The 17686-nt window shown below is 41.3% G+C and overlaps 2 protein-coding genes across 2 annotated transcripts; both read right to left on the bottom strand.

The window, feature by feature from the left end:
• Positions 1 to 9438: 9438 nt before the first annotated feature.
• LOC144525006 (D(1) dopamine receptor-like) lies at positions 9439 to 12553 on the bottom strand. Its single transcript, XM_078261508.1, has 2 exons — positions 12278 to 12553; positions 9439 to 11982 (listed from the first exon to the last, which is right to left on the bottom strand). Exon 2 carries the CDS (start codon positions 11611 to 11613, stop codon positions 10495 to 10497), a length of 1119 nt encoding a protein of 372 aa, XP_078117634.1. The 5' UTR covers positions 11614 to 11982; positions 12278 to 12553; the 3' UTR covers positions 9439 to 10494.
• A 2237-nt stretch (positions 12554 to 14790) lies between these two features.
• Positions 14791 to 16409, bottom strand: LOC144525005 (uncharacterized). The gene is made up of 4 exons (XM_078261507.1): positions 16204 to 16409; positions 16017 to 16058; positions 15749 to 15877; positions 14791 to 15628 (listed from the first exon to the last, which is right to left on the bottom strand). The coding sequence occupies exons 1-4, from the start codon at positions 16345 to 16347 to the stop codon at positions 15518 to 15520; spliced, it is 426 nt and encodes a 141-aa protein (XP_078117633.1). The 5' UTR covers positions 16348 to 16409; the 3' UTR covers positions 14791 to 15517.
• Between the last annotated feature and the right edge of the window lie 1277 nt (positions 16410 to 17686).

Genomic DNA, 17686 nt, shown 5'->3' with positions numbered 1-17686 from the left:
CTGTATTTTGACACATTTTTATGAAATTGTATGAATCACCACCTCATGTGGGTGTTCAACTGAAAACTGAAACCATGCAAAGAAGCACCATGTGCCACATGCTTTGTTTGTTCATTCAATAATGCCTTTTTAAAAAAAAAAAAAAGGTGTTGTAAACCCAGCTATAAATAGAATCATAACATAGAACGATTGGCACACATGATGTGGCCTCAGCACCAATCCACTCGTGGTCACAACTGTTAACTAACACACTTGGGCCAGACACACAGCAGCCATGGCCTATCTTAAGCCCAGGTGGAAGGGACAACTATCTCAGTTTCCCTGCATAGTTGTCAGTAATCACTCTGTTGTTCTGTCTCTGTCAGTTCCTGCTGCTGAAGTTGTGCTCTTAAAGAGATAAGACACATCTGCTCCCCCCCCCCCCCCCCCCCAAGCTAGCTGATTAGCATTCACATCGTCACAATTCACCCGAAGGGCATCCTACCAGCGTGAGCATATTAACATTGGCATCATTAAATAGCATGATCTCCACTCAGAGCCGTCTCCGCCAGACAGCACCTCTCTCCAGCTAAGCTGCGGAGTTCAGCTGGAGTGGACATCACCCCCGTTTAAAACGCTATTCATCCGCCAGCCTCATTTGCACCAGGCTTATTATTTATTTTATAATTGGATCTGCTTTCACTGACTTGATTTAGTACTCATTTAACATGCTTCAGTTATGTTTTCTACTCTGCCGCACTGACAGTCTGTGATAGGCCAGAGATGAGTGTAATATGAGCAATTACTGTATGTGGCACATCATATCTGTCTTTATTTCTCTGGAGGATTTCATCAGGCCAAATTTAGCAAAGACCCAGGTCAACTCATCTCCATTTTTGGCCCATGTCCAGTAGAGGTCACTCCATGACACAGTATGGAAACTATCAATTTATGAGAGATTATATTCTATATATTATATTCTACATATTATATATATATATATATACATATATATATATATATATAGATATAGATATAGATATAGATAATATTAGTTAGTTCAGATGATTTAAGCATCAACATTGATACTTGGAGGTTTATGAGGGGAACAAATAAAACAAATAAACAATATATATATATATACACAGGTGCTGGTCATATAATTAGAATATCATGAAAAAGTTGATTTATTTCAGTAATTCCATTCAAAAAGTGAAACTTGTATAATGTATACATTCATTCCACACAGACTGATATATTTCAAGTGTTTATTTCTTTTACTTTTGATGATTAGAACTGACAACTAATGAAAACCCCAAATTCAGTATCTCAGAAAATTAGAATATTGTGACAAGGTTGAATATTGAAGACACCTGGTACCACACTCTAATCAGCTGATTAACTCAAAACACCTGCAAAGGCCTTTAAATGGTCCCTCAGTCTAGTTCTGTAGGCTACACAATCATGGGGAAGACTGCTGACTTGACAGCTGTCCAAAAGACGACCAGTGACACTTTGTACAAGGAGGACAAGACACAAAAGGTCATTGCTAAAGAGGCTGGCTGTTCACAGAGCTCTGTGTCCAAGCACATTAATAGAGAGGTGAAGGGAAGGAAAAGATGTGGTAGAAAAAAGTGTACAAGCAATAGGGATAACCGCACCCTGGAGAGGATTGTGAAACAAAACCCATTAAAAAATGTGGGGGAGATTCACAAAGAGTGGACTGCAGCTGGAGTCAGAGCTTCAAGAACCACCACGCACAGACGTATGCAAGACATGGGTTTTAGCTGTCGCATTCCTTGTGTCAAGCCACTCCTGAACAAGACACAGCGTCAGAAGCGTCTCGCCTGGGCTAAAGACAAAAAGGACTGGACTGCTGCTGAGTGGTCCAAAGTTATGTTCTCTGATGAAAGTAAATTTTGCATTTCCTTTGGAAATCAAGGTCCCAGAGTCTGGAGGAAGAGAGGAGAGGCACAGAATCCACGTTGCTTGAAGTCCAGTGTAAAGTTTCCAGTCAGTGATGGTTTGGGGTGCCATGTGATCTGCTGGTGTTGGTCCACTGTGTTTTCTGAGGTCCAAGGTCAACGCAGCCGTCTACCAGGAAGTTTTAGAGCACTTCATGCTTCCTGCTGCTGACCAACTTTATGGAGATGCAGATTTCATTTTCCAGCAGGACTTGGCACCTGCACACAATGCCAAAGCTACCAGTACCTGGTTTAAGGACCATGGTATCCCTGTTCTTAATTGGCCAGCAAACTCGCCTGACCTTAACCCTATAGAAAATCTATGGGGTATTGTGAAGAGGAAGATGCGATACACCAGACCCAACAATGCAGAAGAGCTGAAGGCCACTATCAGAGCAACCTGGGCTCTCCTAACACCTGAGCAGTGCCACAGACTGATCGACTCCATGCCATGCCGCATTGCTGCAGTAATTCAGGCAAAAAGAGCCCCAACTAAGTATTGAGTGCTGTACGTGCTCATACTTTTCATGTTCATACTTTTCAGTTGGCCAACATTTCTAAAAATCCTTTTTTGTATTGGTCTTAAGTAATATTCTAATTTTCTGAGATACTGAATTTAGGGTTTTCATTAGTTGTCATTTATAATCATCAAAATTAAAAGAAATAAACACTTGAAATATATCACTCTGTGTGTAATGAATATAATATACAAGTTTCACTTTTTGAATGGAATTACTGAAATAAATCAACTTTTTCATGATATTCTAATTATATGACCAGCACCTGTATATAATAAAACAGATGAAAGAGGTAGTTAGGTAAGTGGATTAATGAGGATGTTTTCTGAACAGTTGCAATGTTCGTTTCATAAGGAAGCCTGTTGCTTCTCCTGTACCTCTATGTGCAACAGCATCGTTTCTTGCTCTCTCACTCACTCTCACTTCCTGCCACTTACAGATGGGTGACAAATTAAAGGAAAGGCCTGATTAACCCTTGTGTTGTCTTCCCGTCAACCTTGAAAAAAACCCGATGTTTTTGACGCCTTTTTTTTTCCACAGTTTGTTTTTGCTTTTTCCAACGTTTTAAATTGTTAAATTTTTCTTCTACACATTTTCAGCGCTTATTTCTACGTCCTATATTTTCTGATATAAAACAAACATTGAAAACGGGTCAATGTGACCGGAAGTCAGGTGAAGCAACGTAATGGATGCAGATGCACCCTTACAGAATACTAAATGAGGATGAAAATGAAGTGAATCATATGATCCGATCACAGTCACTAGAACATGGGTTGAAGGACAAATCCGGTGCAAAATGAACCTAGGGGTTTAATAACACGTGTACCGAGTCGACCCTTCTCTGGGAATATGTTTTCATGCTAATCGAATGTGACCAGTTTTAGCGCATACCGCTAATTAGATTATAACGCTAGTCGTCGGGGCAGAGGGTAAAGTAAAAAGAAATCGCTATTTCTATCCACGGTAGCATAATGAGGGTCCCTACATGTTAACCGAAGCATTGAGAACTTTGTAAGTGTACAGACAGTTTATTAAAAAGATTTTATATCGAGTTTATAAAGACAGTACCGTCGAACGCTGTGGAACCAGTAACCAGTAACATAGCTCAAGCACGGCGTTCGTCGTTCGACTGGTCGTGACTGTTTTCCCAACATGGCGCCTGCCTGTATACGTGAACGGTACTGTCTTTATAATCTATCTTTTTAATAAACTGTCTGTACACTTACAAAGTTCTCAATGCTTCGGTTTACATGCAGGGACCCTCATTATGCTACCGTGGAAGTGTGGTGCTATTTTGAGCCTTGTTAGTGGTATAGAAATGGCGATTTCTTTTTACTTTATCCCGTGTCCCGACGACTAGCGTTATAAGCTAATTAGCTGTTTGCGCTAAAACTGGTCACATTCGATTAGAAAACAAATCTCAGAGAACGGTCTACTCGGTACACGTGTGTTATTAACCCCTAGGTTCATTTTGCGCCGGTTTTGTCCTTTAACCCCTATGGGAATTTTATTGGAGCGACACGTGAGACAGTGCTCTACCACCAACGTCATGAAAACACCAAATATAATTTGGAGAATAGTGTTTGTAGCATTTCCTTTAATCTGCCATGCATCTGTATATTCAAATGCATTCCTTTCACTTGTGGAAAAAGTGCTGGGAGTGCAGGGAGTCCCCATTTGTTGTGCCCTCCCTCTCTGTCCTCTGTAATCATTATTTTTCCCTACACTCTCTGAAGAGCCCTCTCCTCTTTCCCCTCGTTGCCTTGCTCCTTTCCCAGTGGTAGGGTCAAAGGGCCTGTCCTCTCCACTGGAGCCAGTTGGAGTGACGAATGGCAACACGGCACTGCCAGCGGCCTGCAGCACAAGCAGTAAACAGAGTGAGGGTGGAGGAAGAGAGCAGAGGGGTGTGATAAGAAAGAGAAATGAAGAGCGGGAGTAAACTAGGAAGAGGAATTGCCGCAAAGGACAAACACTAAAGGTCAAAAGATATGCAGGGCGAACTCGTGTCTATTTTTGAAGCGCTGGATGAAATGCGCTGGTTTACAAAATGCATTCAGCGCTTTACAAAGATGAACCGGTTTCCCAGAAATGACGAGTGAGTGTGTGTTGCAGTATAGTGGCCGGATGTGTGCTGGTTGATCTCTCCCTTCTCTATCAGTTCAAAATGAATATAGAGCATCTGTTTACCTCGACGAGGAGAGCAGACACGGACAAACAGAGCAATTGCATTTTTTTTATCATGCAAAGTGCATTCATTTCTGGTGTTGTGTGAGGTATTAAAAATGCATTATGATCTAGCACAATTATAATACACATTTAATGGAGAGTTGTACATATTATTGCAAACTGTTTAATTGCATCTGAATTCCCCAAGATCTCGACTGAAGATGGAGGGTGACAAAGAAACCATTAACTACATTAAAAATCCAGGTGTGCCTGTAAGCAATCAGCATGCGAGCACAGAGGATACTTCATTATGGATGTGACAGCAGTCTGACTTTGGTGATACTTGTGGGTTATGTGATATTTACAGAGCATCATTTGAGTCTCCTTTTTAAGTAACCATTGCTTGCTACTTACATAAGACTCTGTATCTCCTTGCCCCTTTCTTTCTCTCTCCTCCCTGTCTCAGTAAATCATTTCCCCAGGGCTAGTCATTAGCATCATCTGAAGTTGCCACGTCTAACATCGCTTCTCCGATGTGCCAATCTAAAAAGACAGTATCGCTCTGAGAATCTGACGGGCTCCACTGTAACAAAAAGATAGCGAAAGCAAACAAATTCTCTTTGTGGTTGCCTCTGGATAACGCACTGGAGCAGGTGATAGGAGCACTGCGCCACACACATAAACACCCTACATACACATGCACACACACACACACACACACACACACACACACACACACACTGCCTTGTCGCCACCTCAGCCATCACTCTGAATGATGTCAGTCAAATTAATTGCTGTTCCCTTCCTGTGGCACGCTTGAGGAGGTTTCACAGAGGCAAGGACAGTCCGGGGCCCAGAGAAAGTGGGCTTTAAAGGACAACTTTGCGTTTATGTGTTTGTGCGAGACAGAGAAAGAGTTACCATCACAGTATTTATACTTTTTCAGATTTACGATGAGCATTGACTTTAATTTGATTAAAATCATCTGTCCTCTAAATCTTTTGAGACTTGCTGTTTAATGAGATTGGTTCATGACATGTAATCACTTTAAAGTGTTTATATGAAAAGACATGGTTACATGGTAGACTTTAAAATTCATCTGATTATTGAAGACAGGGCACTACAGAGACTACAGAGATTTTGATTTCATTTATCATTTAAGAATTAGTTGGCAGATGTCAGAGGGAATGTGTGAACTAAACTGAGTCTCACAAAAATAAAATCCATCACACGTCCTTGTCGTTTCTCTGCTCTCCCTCTCACTCCCATTCAAGCAGCTGAATAAATTAGGGTGTGTAAGTTTACGTGACAGGTTCATCCTTAATGTACAAAATTACTAAAACCTGACATTTACAATCACCTTTTACTCGTTCAAGCTGTGACCAAAACGTATTTCTAGTTGGTAGGTATTGTTGCAAGAGTTCAGTCTATCACTTGAGGGTGAAAAACAGCTTAAGTACAATGAATGAATGAAACAAAAGCCAAAAGTTAGGATAATAAGTGGCAAAAGTGGTTGCTCTGCTATATTATTCCAGGCTATTCACGTCTTCAGATTGGGCCTTTCACTTTGCTAATGATGGCAAAACATCACCAGACCGAACAGACACATAAACACCAGAGTTACGCAAGAGTGAAATTTTGGATGTGAGACACAGCTGGTCCCGTTAAGTTTTACCCTTTATACTCTGGTGTGAAATGTGCTTCAGGATGTTTGATTTGTGGAGGTCAAAGTTGTACAGCCAGGCACACGTACGTACATACACCACACAGTGGACTTCACGGAATTGGACACACACTTTTATTAAGCTGTGCATTGAGATATTTCCAAATGGCTGAAGCAGACACTTATATGATACTAGTATGAATGTAGCATAACGACAAGTATTCATTCGTCAGACCTCTATAACAACTGCAGAAAAAGATTGTTTTTAGCCAAATACAAACACCTACAGCTTTTGTTTGTGTCATGAATGCTCACTGTAGCTAACTAATGACGCAAGTTAGCACATAACAAAATACAGTACACCAAATTAGAGGTAACTGTTGATGGCAATGCACCCTGTTCTTCATAGTCCACCAATGCTTCACTTTATAGGACAATTCTTGTGTATTCTTCTTTGGTAAAAAAATAAAATAAACCAGCAACTCTAAAGCTCACTTATTTACTCATTATATGTTATTTGTTTGATCTGAAGTGTGAAAACAAGCTATGGTTTTACTCAGGGTAGTCTATGTCCTCGACGTTCCACTTTTGGGATTGCTCCGTTTGCCGACAGAAATGCCGCCGGATTTCATTCATTCAGGCCGGATATTCATTGCCTTGGGCTTCCTTTGTGTTGGCGTTTGAAACTCCGGTCGATTTTTTTTCTCAGATCTCTGCAGGGTAAATCCAGACAGCTAGCTAGACTATCTGTCCAATCTGAGTTTTCTGTTGCACGACTAAAACAACTTTTGAACGTACACACGTTCCACCCGTAGACTGTTAAAAGATTCCACCAAAACAAGTTCCTTCCCGAGGCGCCGGCCATGACGATTGTGATTGGTTTAAAGAAATGCCAATAAACCAGAGCACGTTTTTCTCTCATCCCGAAACGCTTTGTGGACTAGCCAGACCCTCCTCTGCAGCGCCGAGGTGGAGGAAGGTCTGGCAAAGCGAGACTATACTTAGCAGTCCCTCCAGGATTTTGCGGCCTTTTTTTGAGATTGTTGCGGCCCAAAATGCCTGATTTCGCGGGAGCTTTTGTAAAAAATTGCGATAAAAGTTGCAATGTTTTTTTTGTATGTTTGTTGCAATGAAGTTGCGGGAGACAGTGAAAGTTGCAAAAAAGTTGCGATTTTTTTGTTTTTTTATAGTTCTTTCAAAATAAAAAGGAAACTTGTTTTGGGGAGAATAAAACTACTCTGGGCTGAGATTTCCTAGGAACTTTACCAAAAAGACTCAGGATGCTGCAAATGTTGGTATAATATGAAAATGGCTGGTGGATTTAAGACAAAAAATAATAATTTATTGAATGAATCAAATTTCAACATATGTGTCAGTGGCTTGTTGATCTTTACATTGTTAGTTATTTTCCTATCCTGGCCTGGGCTGGGACACATTCACACGGTTTGATAAAGTACTGACTTTAACTTATCATTGCACTTACAATAACGAGCGCAGCTGTCCTCAATTTAGGTCATTGTGTCGTCTCATCTCCTTTTTCTCCTGCATCCACCGTGTGTGTGTGTGTGCGAGCGTCAGTCGCGGGGGGTATGGAGCAGTAGCCCCACCCGCTGCGGAGAGCCGACAGCCAGGATTGAAACGGCAGCAACTTCAGCGACTTTTAAATCGTTAAAGTCTATTTAACTATTGATGTTAAAATGTATCGGACGGTCTGAAATGTTTTGCACGGTCTTTCGCTGTACGTTTTGTTGGTAAATGAGTCACACACACGTCTCGTCTTCATATCAAAAACAAGGAAATGATCAACCCGTTCTCACTCCCGCTTGGTCATTGGCTCTGAGAGTGCACGTGGGACTGCTGTGATTGGTTGAAGTCGCGGGAAACTTCAGGTTATTGGTCAAATGTGCCGAAAAGTTGCGGTGATTGGTAAAAATTGTGAGTCGCACCAAATTTGCGGTAATTGGTTGAATTTGCGTGAATTGGCAGAATCCTGGAGGGACTGACTTAGGGTTACGTGTGGGACTATTACTTGACTGGGCGCAGTGACTTCGTGGAGTCTTGTCTTCATTGTGAGGTTGCCAGGCACGCCAGGAAGTCAGGCAAGACAGATAATAGGTGTATTTCCCAAATTACTACTAAAACTGTTTCTTTAAAGGGACAGTTCCCCCCCAAAATCAAAAATATATTTTTTCCTATTATCTGCAGTGCTATTTATCTCTATCTTTCTTATCATTCGTAAGTTATCATAAAGGAAATAAAAGCCCTAAAAAAATCATGTTTAAAAGATGTCTGCAAGATAAGAAATACAGGCAGTCAGATAAGCAGACCACAGGTTACACACAAACCCTCAGTTCTCAGTTTACAGACTGACTTCTCCATTCAGCTTTGACGTACTTCACTTACTTAAGTTGTGTGGACTACGGCGGTCACTTTGTATTTTAAATTTGAACTACCGTCCAAAAATGGGAAGTTAGAAAACATTTAATCTGTAATTATGTGTTTGAAATCAAAATTGGCAGTGTATAAGTGCAACAGGCAGTATTGTATTTCCTCCAGTGGTCGTCCAATCCATTGCATGTCCTCTTGCCCTTGGTAAACTCTAAGGCAAAAGGTAGCACACAAGCAAACTGTAATGTGAGGAAGCATTTTGGATTTGAAAAATCATGGATATGGGTCAGGCTGTTTCCTGATTTTGTAAAATGCAACTGCATTACAGTAACCTTAGCTTGTCGCTCAAGTAAGGCAGCAGAGGCATTGAATGAACGGAACATTTATTCTACAACGTGGTTTAAGATTAGGTTGCGTTCTCGGTTAAATTAAAACTAATTATGTGTTAGTTCTAATTTGTTCTAACTTGGAATTTCTGAAAGAGTGACAGCCCTAGTGCACGACACACAGTTTGCTTGTGCTATCAAGAATATTAGTGACATTTTACGTGTGCTCATTTTCGATCTTGTCTTCAAATATAGTGGCTTCAATAATCTGGCTATACTGTGGGTTGGTTTTCAACTGGTCTGATTGTCTGGCTGCTCGTGTTTCATGATGATATCAGTGTTCCCTGATGTCAGCAATTACTTTAGTGAGTACAGTGTCATCATTACTGATAGGAATGACAGACAAACCTAGAAAAATAAGACCCATGTTGCATGCTTAGATTATCCTTTAATAATTCACTTTAACAAACTAAATAAAACTGATTTATCCAAACATAATTCAGTCAATTGCAATTCTTTATCAGCTCCTAAATATGCACAATAGTCAAATCCTTTGTTAAGATATTGCCTTCTCCCTAAATTAGGTCATCAGCTGTTGTTTAGGAAAAAATCAGGACACAAAGTAATATGAGACACTCATCCAGAAAACACTTTCAAGCAGTGAAAGAAATAATTTACGAGGTGTCTGTTGAGTAAATTTGGTTTCAAGTTATAATGATTTGATTCTGTGTACCTTCACTTCCAAAAGAAATTCGGATCACATTTTCATTTGTGTCCACTTCCCTTTTAAATCCCAACATTCATGGATTAAGCCGGATGTAAAATCAAATCTGCTTTCATTCTTGCTTTAATATTAAGTCACATGTGGATGTACTTTACCTTCGTGCTCATCTATGCAGAAACATGATTTGGTTTGACGCTTTAACGCTGGACTCCTTGCAGAGCACAGGATGTGAACGTAATGAGTAACAGTATTTCCGTGTGCTGTCATGTAATTTGTCGTAGAGTGCATGCTGGGTGCTGCATTTACACTGAATTTGGAGGAGCATGTTTTGACAGTGGTTGTGTTTGTGTATGTGTGTTTGATGGTATTGAAGAGAGCGGTGTCTGACAGCATTAGGGTGTGTGCTGCCCAGTCATGGGATTATCTATCCCAGGGGAGGGTCAGCACCACTGCACTCCCAGCTCCCCGGCACAACAGCGGAGAGTCTTTATCTCAATCCCCAAGTCCCCTCTCCTCTTTCAGGAGCGTCTTCCGCTTCAAGACAGTGCAGCGACCACGATGAGCACGGCAAGCTCACTCTGACAGTCTGCACACGGACGGGCCACTCGCCAAACGCAAACATGGGTACATGTGGGGGTCACCGTATCTTTCAGTCACACTAAGAGTCAGCACAGAGAGCAGCGTCCTCGTCGATCAGACCGGCCTCTACAGGAATGCTAGGACTCTTAGCATTAAGGATGAGTCAGTGCTATGAGAGAGTCATGAGTCATTTCTTGTTTAGACTGACCTCCTCTATGTTGTGGCCTCCTGGATACAGTCTGTGGCAGCCCAGCAGGATGGAGAAGGCCTTACGGAAATCTGCATTGAAGGCATAGATGATGGGGTTGAGGGAGGAATTAGCCCAACCGAACCACACGAACACGTCAAACGTGGTGGGGCTGATGCAGGGGAAAGCCTCCCCTCCGCTCGACTGCTCACAGAATGGCACCATGCAGTTGAGGATGAAGAATGGGAGCCAGCAGCACACAAACACCCCCATGATGACCGACAGTGTCTTCAGCACCTTGGTCTCCCTGTTGAACGTCATTTTGAAAGAGCTCTCGGACTCTGCGATGCTGGAGTCTCCGCAAATGCTGTCGTGTCTGTTCTTGGCACTTTCGGCCGCTCGCTCCAGGGCAGAGATCCTCCTGATTTGTCTGTGGGCAATGCGGTATATCTGGGTGTAGGTGGCCACCATGATGGCCACAGGGATGTAAAAGCTTATGAGAGAGGTGGAGATGGCGTAGGTCCTGTTCAGGCTTGAGTCACAGTTCTCTGGGGTGCTGTAAGATGTAGCATTGAAACCTGAAGAGCCAGAGGACCCAGTGAGAGGGGTGTAAGATTTAGTTTGGGCCTTGTGCCAGTTGAGCTGCACCGGGATGAAGGAAATTAGCACAGACAGCGTCCAGGCCACACTGATCATCACAAAGGCCACTCGGGGTGTCATCTTCCTCTCATAGCGAAAGGGGCTGGAGATAGCCCAGTAGCGGTCCAGGCTTATCACACAAAGGTTCAAAATAGACGCAGTGGAGCACATAATGTCAAAAGCCACCCAGGTGTCACAGAAAGAGCCGAACGGCCAGAAACCGGCGATCTCTGTCACCGCTTTCCACGGCATCACCAAGATGGCAACCAAGAGGTCTGACACGGCCAGCGAGATCACAAAAAAGTTGGTCACTTTGGAGCGCAGATGTCGAAACTTGGTGACGGCGGCACAAACAAGCGTGTTTCCCAGCAAGGTGGTGAGGATGAGCAGCGAAAGGAAACAGCCAGTTAGGACGCGACCCGACGGAGCCTCATCCAAAAACCCGTTGTCGATTACAGTTGTGAGGTTCATGAGAGCCATCCCTGAACATGTGAGGGTTGGGGAGAGTTCATTTAAGTCATGCTGAAGAGTCTTGCTACATTACATCCACAGGATTAGAATCTGGGAGGCTCCCGTGCTTCAGCATCGCAAACAATCTCCATTATTGTATATTCTGATAAATGACAAGGGATGAGATGTTTGAGGCAAACCCTCTCTGGGCAGAACATTTGCTCCCTGACTTTGTAAATTAGATTTGACATCATTTGAGTTGAGGAGCTGAAAGGGTGTTGGTAACTTAATTCCTCAGTGTATTGATTGTCATGAGCTCTTCTGTCTGTCCAGTTTGTAGGTCCCAAACTGCTGTAATGTTAGGAATCCTCTGCCTGCTTAAAAAAGTCATCAGCAGCCCTGCGGATTTAAAGAAATGAATTATACAACGCCAATAGTTCTTGTCATAAAAATGCAACATTGGTTGAAGTAATTTATTTTAATTTCTTGTTTATGTAAGTTCTGATTATAGGGTATCCTACATGTGTATACCATAGCCAAATATATTGTGTATTGCCATGTTAATGATCGGATTTCAAACGGAATAAATAGGGATTTTCCCATGAGCGCAATGTCATTATTACGGCATGACCAATCACGAGTCACACCTTCCTACGTGCATACCCAAACTATTTATCTTAATCATCATACTCACTTCTTACTCACAGAGACGCGGTCAGCTGTAGCTTGATTTTATGTTTCAAAATAAACGTCCCATCGCTTCAATGACAACTTCACAGCCTAAAGTCAATCCAAAAGGGCGCCCAGCCTCCGTGTCCGACAAAAACAAACCAGGGAACAGTCCCATTATATCCTCGATGGGCTCCACATCGCTGACCGCTAATAAATAAACAACACACAGACACACACAAACACAGTACTCAAATGTCACTCAGCCATCACCGCTCTGGCTGCGTCCTCCTGCAGTCTCTTCTCGCGTCTGCGGCCAAATCCCAAAGAAAAAAAACTGTGCGCTCCTGCGGCTTCAGCCTCACACCGGCGCTCTGACGTTGTCCCATTCAAGAGAAAGTGAAGTACATAGGAATGAGATGTGACCGCGACCAATCCCGCTATACTGACAATAGTGGACAGCACCATACAGCTGCAGGCAACACCTGGCGTGTCCTGAGTCGCCTCTTGTGCACAGTTTAGAGGTTTTAAACCCACCTGTTATCAGCAGTGCTTTCTCTTAATTTGACCAAGTTAAAATCTGCACTTGGGTGTACTTTGACTAATTTAAGATGCAGTTGTTAAAACTGAATCAGGACAAGGGGCCAAACATGCATGGCCAGTGGGTCGCTGAGGCCACCTGATGGAGAAAGAGAATAATTGCGTCAGAGAGGGAAATCAAGCTGCAGGCCCCCTCCCACACACACACACACACACACACACACACACACACACACCTGTGAAGGATTTTACTTCTATGCAGGATTATAATGAGATTTAATCAAAAAAGTGATTTATGCCCAGACAGAAGATTAGATTGAAAACACATTCTTCGTTGACCCGTGGCAGTTTTCCTGTGCAGACCAATGTCACCTTCAGCCACAGTCCCCATTTCTATCTGCTCTGACCGATAAATCCCTGGCAATGTCTGTCAACATGCCCATAGTAGTTTTAGTCAGTTCAAGCTGGTATATTGCATGCAGAGCATCATGGGATGCAGAAACAATCGTGACATGCCAGCTGTCACCTTACAGTGATGTAAGTAGTTCTGACAGGAGGAAAAAAGAAACAGCTTTTACCCTTTTCCTTCGCAAGCACCCACACTATAAGACGCTTAATAGATGGATTCAAGCCATGGGACTCAAGGAGTGATAATGAAATAAGAAAGAACATACTGTATGTTCCCCAAAATGAATTTTCCTTTTTCCATTTCTCTACCATATCTCCCTCTGTTCTGTATTCCTTAAAGGACAATTTGGAAGCCGGGGCTGGGAATGACATCATACCCGAGTTGAATGCGTTCTATTTAAAAGTCGTATTTTCATTGTTTTCATTAGCTCTAGCCTGGTTAGCTATTGTTAGCAATACCAGTTGATAACCACGCCTTACGCCATTTTTTGTGCATGCAAACCGCGTAACAACATGTCCACAGATAGAAGTTGGACATGCCTGTGTAAACGACTGATTTAGTGACACAAATAAGACAGAAGTGCTTATAACTTTATGTTACTGCAGCTTTTCACAACTGTTGATACAGGGGGCAGCCATGTTGGATTTTGAACTCTGGCTACTGCGAGGTTGTCTGAGTTCCGAGCTCGTAAATCCGAGGTCAGGGGGCGTGTTTACGACTTTGACCTCGTTAAAACCGAGTTCCAAGGTAAATAGAACGCGGCATAGATGTGTACCCACTCTGTCGCTCTCTGGGACATGTTTTCATGCTAATCGAATGTGTTTGTAGCTTGAAACAAGCTAGCGCGGACCACTGATTAACTTAAAACGCTAGTATTCGGAGCACAGGGAAAGTAAAAACAAATCGCTATTCATACCACTAGAAAGGCCGCCTGTATACGAGAACACGACTGTCTTTATAATCTATCTTTTTAATAAACTGTCTGTACACTTACAAAGTTCTCAATGCTTCGGTTAACATTTAGGGACCCTCACTATGCTACAGTTGAAGTGTGGTGATATTTTGAGCCTTTTTAGTGGTATAAATAGCAATTTGTTTTTACTTTCCCTGTGTCCCGAATACTAGCGTTGAAAGCTAATCAGTGGTCCGCACTAGCTTGTTTCAAGCTACAAACACATTCGATTAGCATGAAAACATGTCCCAGAGAGCGACAGAGTGGGTACACATCTGTTATTAACCCCTAGGTTCGTTTTGCGCCGGAATTGTCCTTTAATCCAAATTATACAACAATAAACAACTCTGACAGTAAACACTATATTTGTAACATGATCATAGGGCATTTTATTAAATGATGACAAAGTAGTAATACCTAAATGTTTTTTATTCAATATTTAAGATGTAATTTTAGCTTTTCAAGTATTGATCCCAAACAAATAGAGGACACAATTTGTTCAATAAGGGATTTTCAAGCAAAAAGGTTCTGCATTCAGCAGTTATGTCTTTGTCATTTTTTTTGTTAGTTATGGTAAACTGAATATCTTGTAGTCTTCGATCGTCGTCACCATGGTTTCTTGGAAGTTTTACTGTACTTTTTCTGACCTTTTATAGACAAAACAATGAATGGATATAACCAGGAAAGTTGATGACAATACAATTCAATGTTTTTTCTTGAAAAAAAAAGTGTATTGAGCAGAAAAGCTGAGCAGTAAACTCGACCGCTCCAACATTAACACAAGATTTGGACAGATGGGGAGTCTGAGAGAGCAACCAGAGAGGTCAGTGATTACACACAAAACCTTAATAGAACAAACTTTGTGTGGCCGGCATGTAAACATGTCATGTCATGTCATCTCTCCAGATGGGTAGAAGAGATAAAAGAGACAGTGATTCACATTAGCTCTTTTTATGCAAATAGCGTAACATTGGTTCTTTAAACATAGCAGTGAAGGAATTACAATACTCAGCGAGAACAAATTATGAAAGTAGTTGATTTATTTGACGACAGCAGCGCAATCTGAACAGAAACAAGGTTTTTCACATTGTGACTATTACTTTTGTGCCATCCAATTGGCTGAATACATTGTTAGAAATGTCTGAGGAAATCCACAGTTGTATGTAAATAAATAAATAAATAAATACATAAATAAGCACAATGTGAAATAAATAACCATAAATAATACTGATAAATACATAAATGCCATTTTTGAAAGTTTCTGAATTGGAAACTGCTTACAAATGTCTATCAAATACATTCAATTAAAATTACTCTAATCCATAACAATTGTAACAGCCCTACATGAAACGGTAAACCGTAGTTCATCTTTTCTTTGAGGCGTTCAGACTCCTGAGGAAATTAGTGTATGATTGAAAAGGCTTTCTGCCGGGCAAACTTGTGTTGATCGGCACCTTTTGGCATTTGTGATCATTCTGGAAGAGAAACAGAGAGAGGGTTCAGGATTATATCTCGGTACCACTACTGATGCAGAGGTTACAAAGTAGACAGTAAGAACTCAGTATCATACTTCAAATCACACATTGTTGGCTAACCTGTGGGTGTGGGACCAGAAACTGCAGGTTTGCCTTAAGTTCTTGGAGAATAGTCTCATTCTCTTTGGGTACCGTCACATAGTCAAGAAGGTGCTTCAGTTTTGTGGCAAAGACACTCACACAGGAAGACTACAATGGAAAAATGACAGGGCCTAGTCAGGCGTCATACAAAGTCATGTAACATCGTAAAATAAGCTGCACGTAAAAAGAACAACCAAGCTTGGTCTAGACCATTCAGATTGCAGTCTTGAAGAGATGCAATACTTACCGGATGTGTGTGCTTAGCCATCTTTGGCATGTGCACCATTGGCTATAAGGACAGAAAATTAATTTAATTAATTTATTAAGCACTGGATATTTTAAGGGTCAGATTGTGACATTAGCGGTCATTGAAACACATGACAGGGAAGCCATGGGAAGCGGCAAGTGTGATAATATTAAAGCATTATACTTACTGATGTGAAATTGACTTTTTTCTGTTTGTAGAGGTCGTTGAGGACATCCAGTCTTTTTATAATCTCCTCATTCAGTGTTAGGTTTACATTGTCACTGAAGCAGAAATGCAACAGAAAAACCAGGGCAAACACGAACTTCATCATACTGCAGCGTTGTCTTTCTCTGTTCCTTAACAGCTTGTCTTCGTTGTGTTAAGTGTGAGAACTGACGTGATCGGTATCTGCACATGCTTGTTATATACAGAGGCCAGAGAGGAAGTTACTGATGTCATTGCATACTCCTACTGTACCTGGAAATGCAAAAAAAAAAATTTCAAGCTGCATTTTAAAAGTTAGCAATTTCAAAAAGAAAAAATCTTGTTCTGAATGTGTGGCAACAATCTTGTTTTCCTGCCTTCTGTAAGAAGACAGTCCTGATTAGGGCTCTAGATTGAAGTACTTTGTTACCTTGCAAGTCCTTGCTGGTCTAGACATAAAGAACGAAAAAATATGAGGGCCTTCAATATTCTGTTATGAGATATTAAACCTGTAAATGAAAACACAGATGGTGCCATTTTGAAGCTTATAATGTTCAATTGTGAGGTTATGTTTAGCAATATATTACTGTGTTCATTTGTATGGTACAGTGAATTTAGTTTTTTTCAGGATGGAATATACAGTAGCCTCTTCTTGAACAGTTCACATGGTCACTAATGAGATCACTGACTATTTCTTGATATAATGTCAGCAGAGAGAGCGCCCACTCTCTTACCACGCAAACCACACAAAAATTACGGCAAACTGATCAACCTGGGAGAATCCAGTTGACAAAAAAAGTGTGAGTGTGTCAACAAGTTTGTTTGTGAGTGCAACCTACAGTATCACTGAATATGTATAGATACACTGCATGCATCACTTCTGGACCACGTGCAATAAACTAAAAAAAAAAAATAAAAAAAATAACCGTACAAATACAAAATATACTTCAGCTCATGTTCCTCATGTGGCAGAATAAAGGGAGTGAGTTATTTTGATAAAAGGAATACGTCAGAAACTCAAATGACACATATTTCTGCATTCATGCAGTGAAATGATTGATAATCTGATCAGTGTATTTGTTGTCACCAAGAATGAAAAAGTGCAGCACAGTGATAGAGCATAAGACAAACACAAAATAAGACAGTTTCCTTTGTTGTATTACTGTATATTGTAAGACATTTTTTAGAGGACTGGTCAATATACAACTTCTCAGACTAAATAATTGAACATCATCATCTTCACAGCACCCCTGTAGTTTATTGCACGTGGTCCAGAAGTCATGCATGCAGTGTATCTATAAATATTCGGTGATACTGTAGGTTGCACTCTTTTTTTGTCAACTGGATTCTCCCAGGTAGAAAGTGGTGTGGTAAGAGAGTGGGCACTCTCTCTGCTGACATTATATCAAGAAATAGTCAGTGATCTCATTATTAACCATGTGAACTGTTCAAGAGGCTACTGTTCC

Source organism: Sander vitreus, chromosome 10 (genome assembly GCF_031162955.1).
Source record: "Sander vitreus isolate 19-12246 chromosome 10, sanVit1, whole genome shotgun sequence".
NCBI classification, from domain to species: domain Eukaryota; kingdom Metazoa; phylum Chordata; class Actinopteri; order Perciformes; family Percidae; genus Sander; species Sander vitreus.
This window is presented reverse-complemented; position numbering and strand designations above follow the sequence as displayed.

Bases quoted from the DNA above. Each gene is read 5' to 3' on its own strand.
- LOC144525006 (XM_078261508.1), bottom strand. From the start codon at position 11,613: ATGGCTCTCATGAACCTCACAACTGTAATCGACAACGGGTTTTTGGAT.
- LOC144525005 (XM_078261507.1), bottom strand. From the start codon at position 16,347: ATGATGAAGTTCGTGTTTGCCCTGGTTTTTCTGTTGCATTTCTGCTTC. The intron at 16,059-16,203 runs GTAAGTATAATG...CTGTCCTTATAG, and splicing joins AAAAAGTCAATTTCACATCA to CCAATGGTGCACATGCCAAA. The intron at 15,878-16,016 runs GTAAGTATTGCA...TTTCCATTGTAG, and splicing joins TGGCTAAGCACACACATCCG to TCTTCCTGTGTGAGTGTCTT.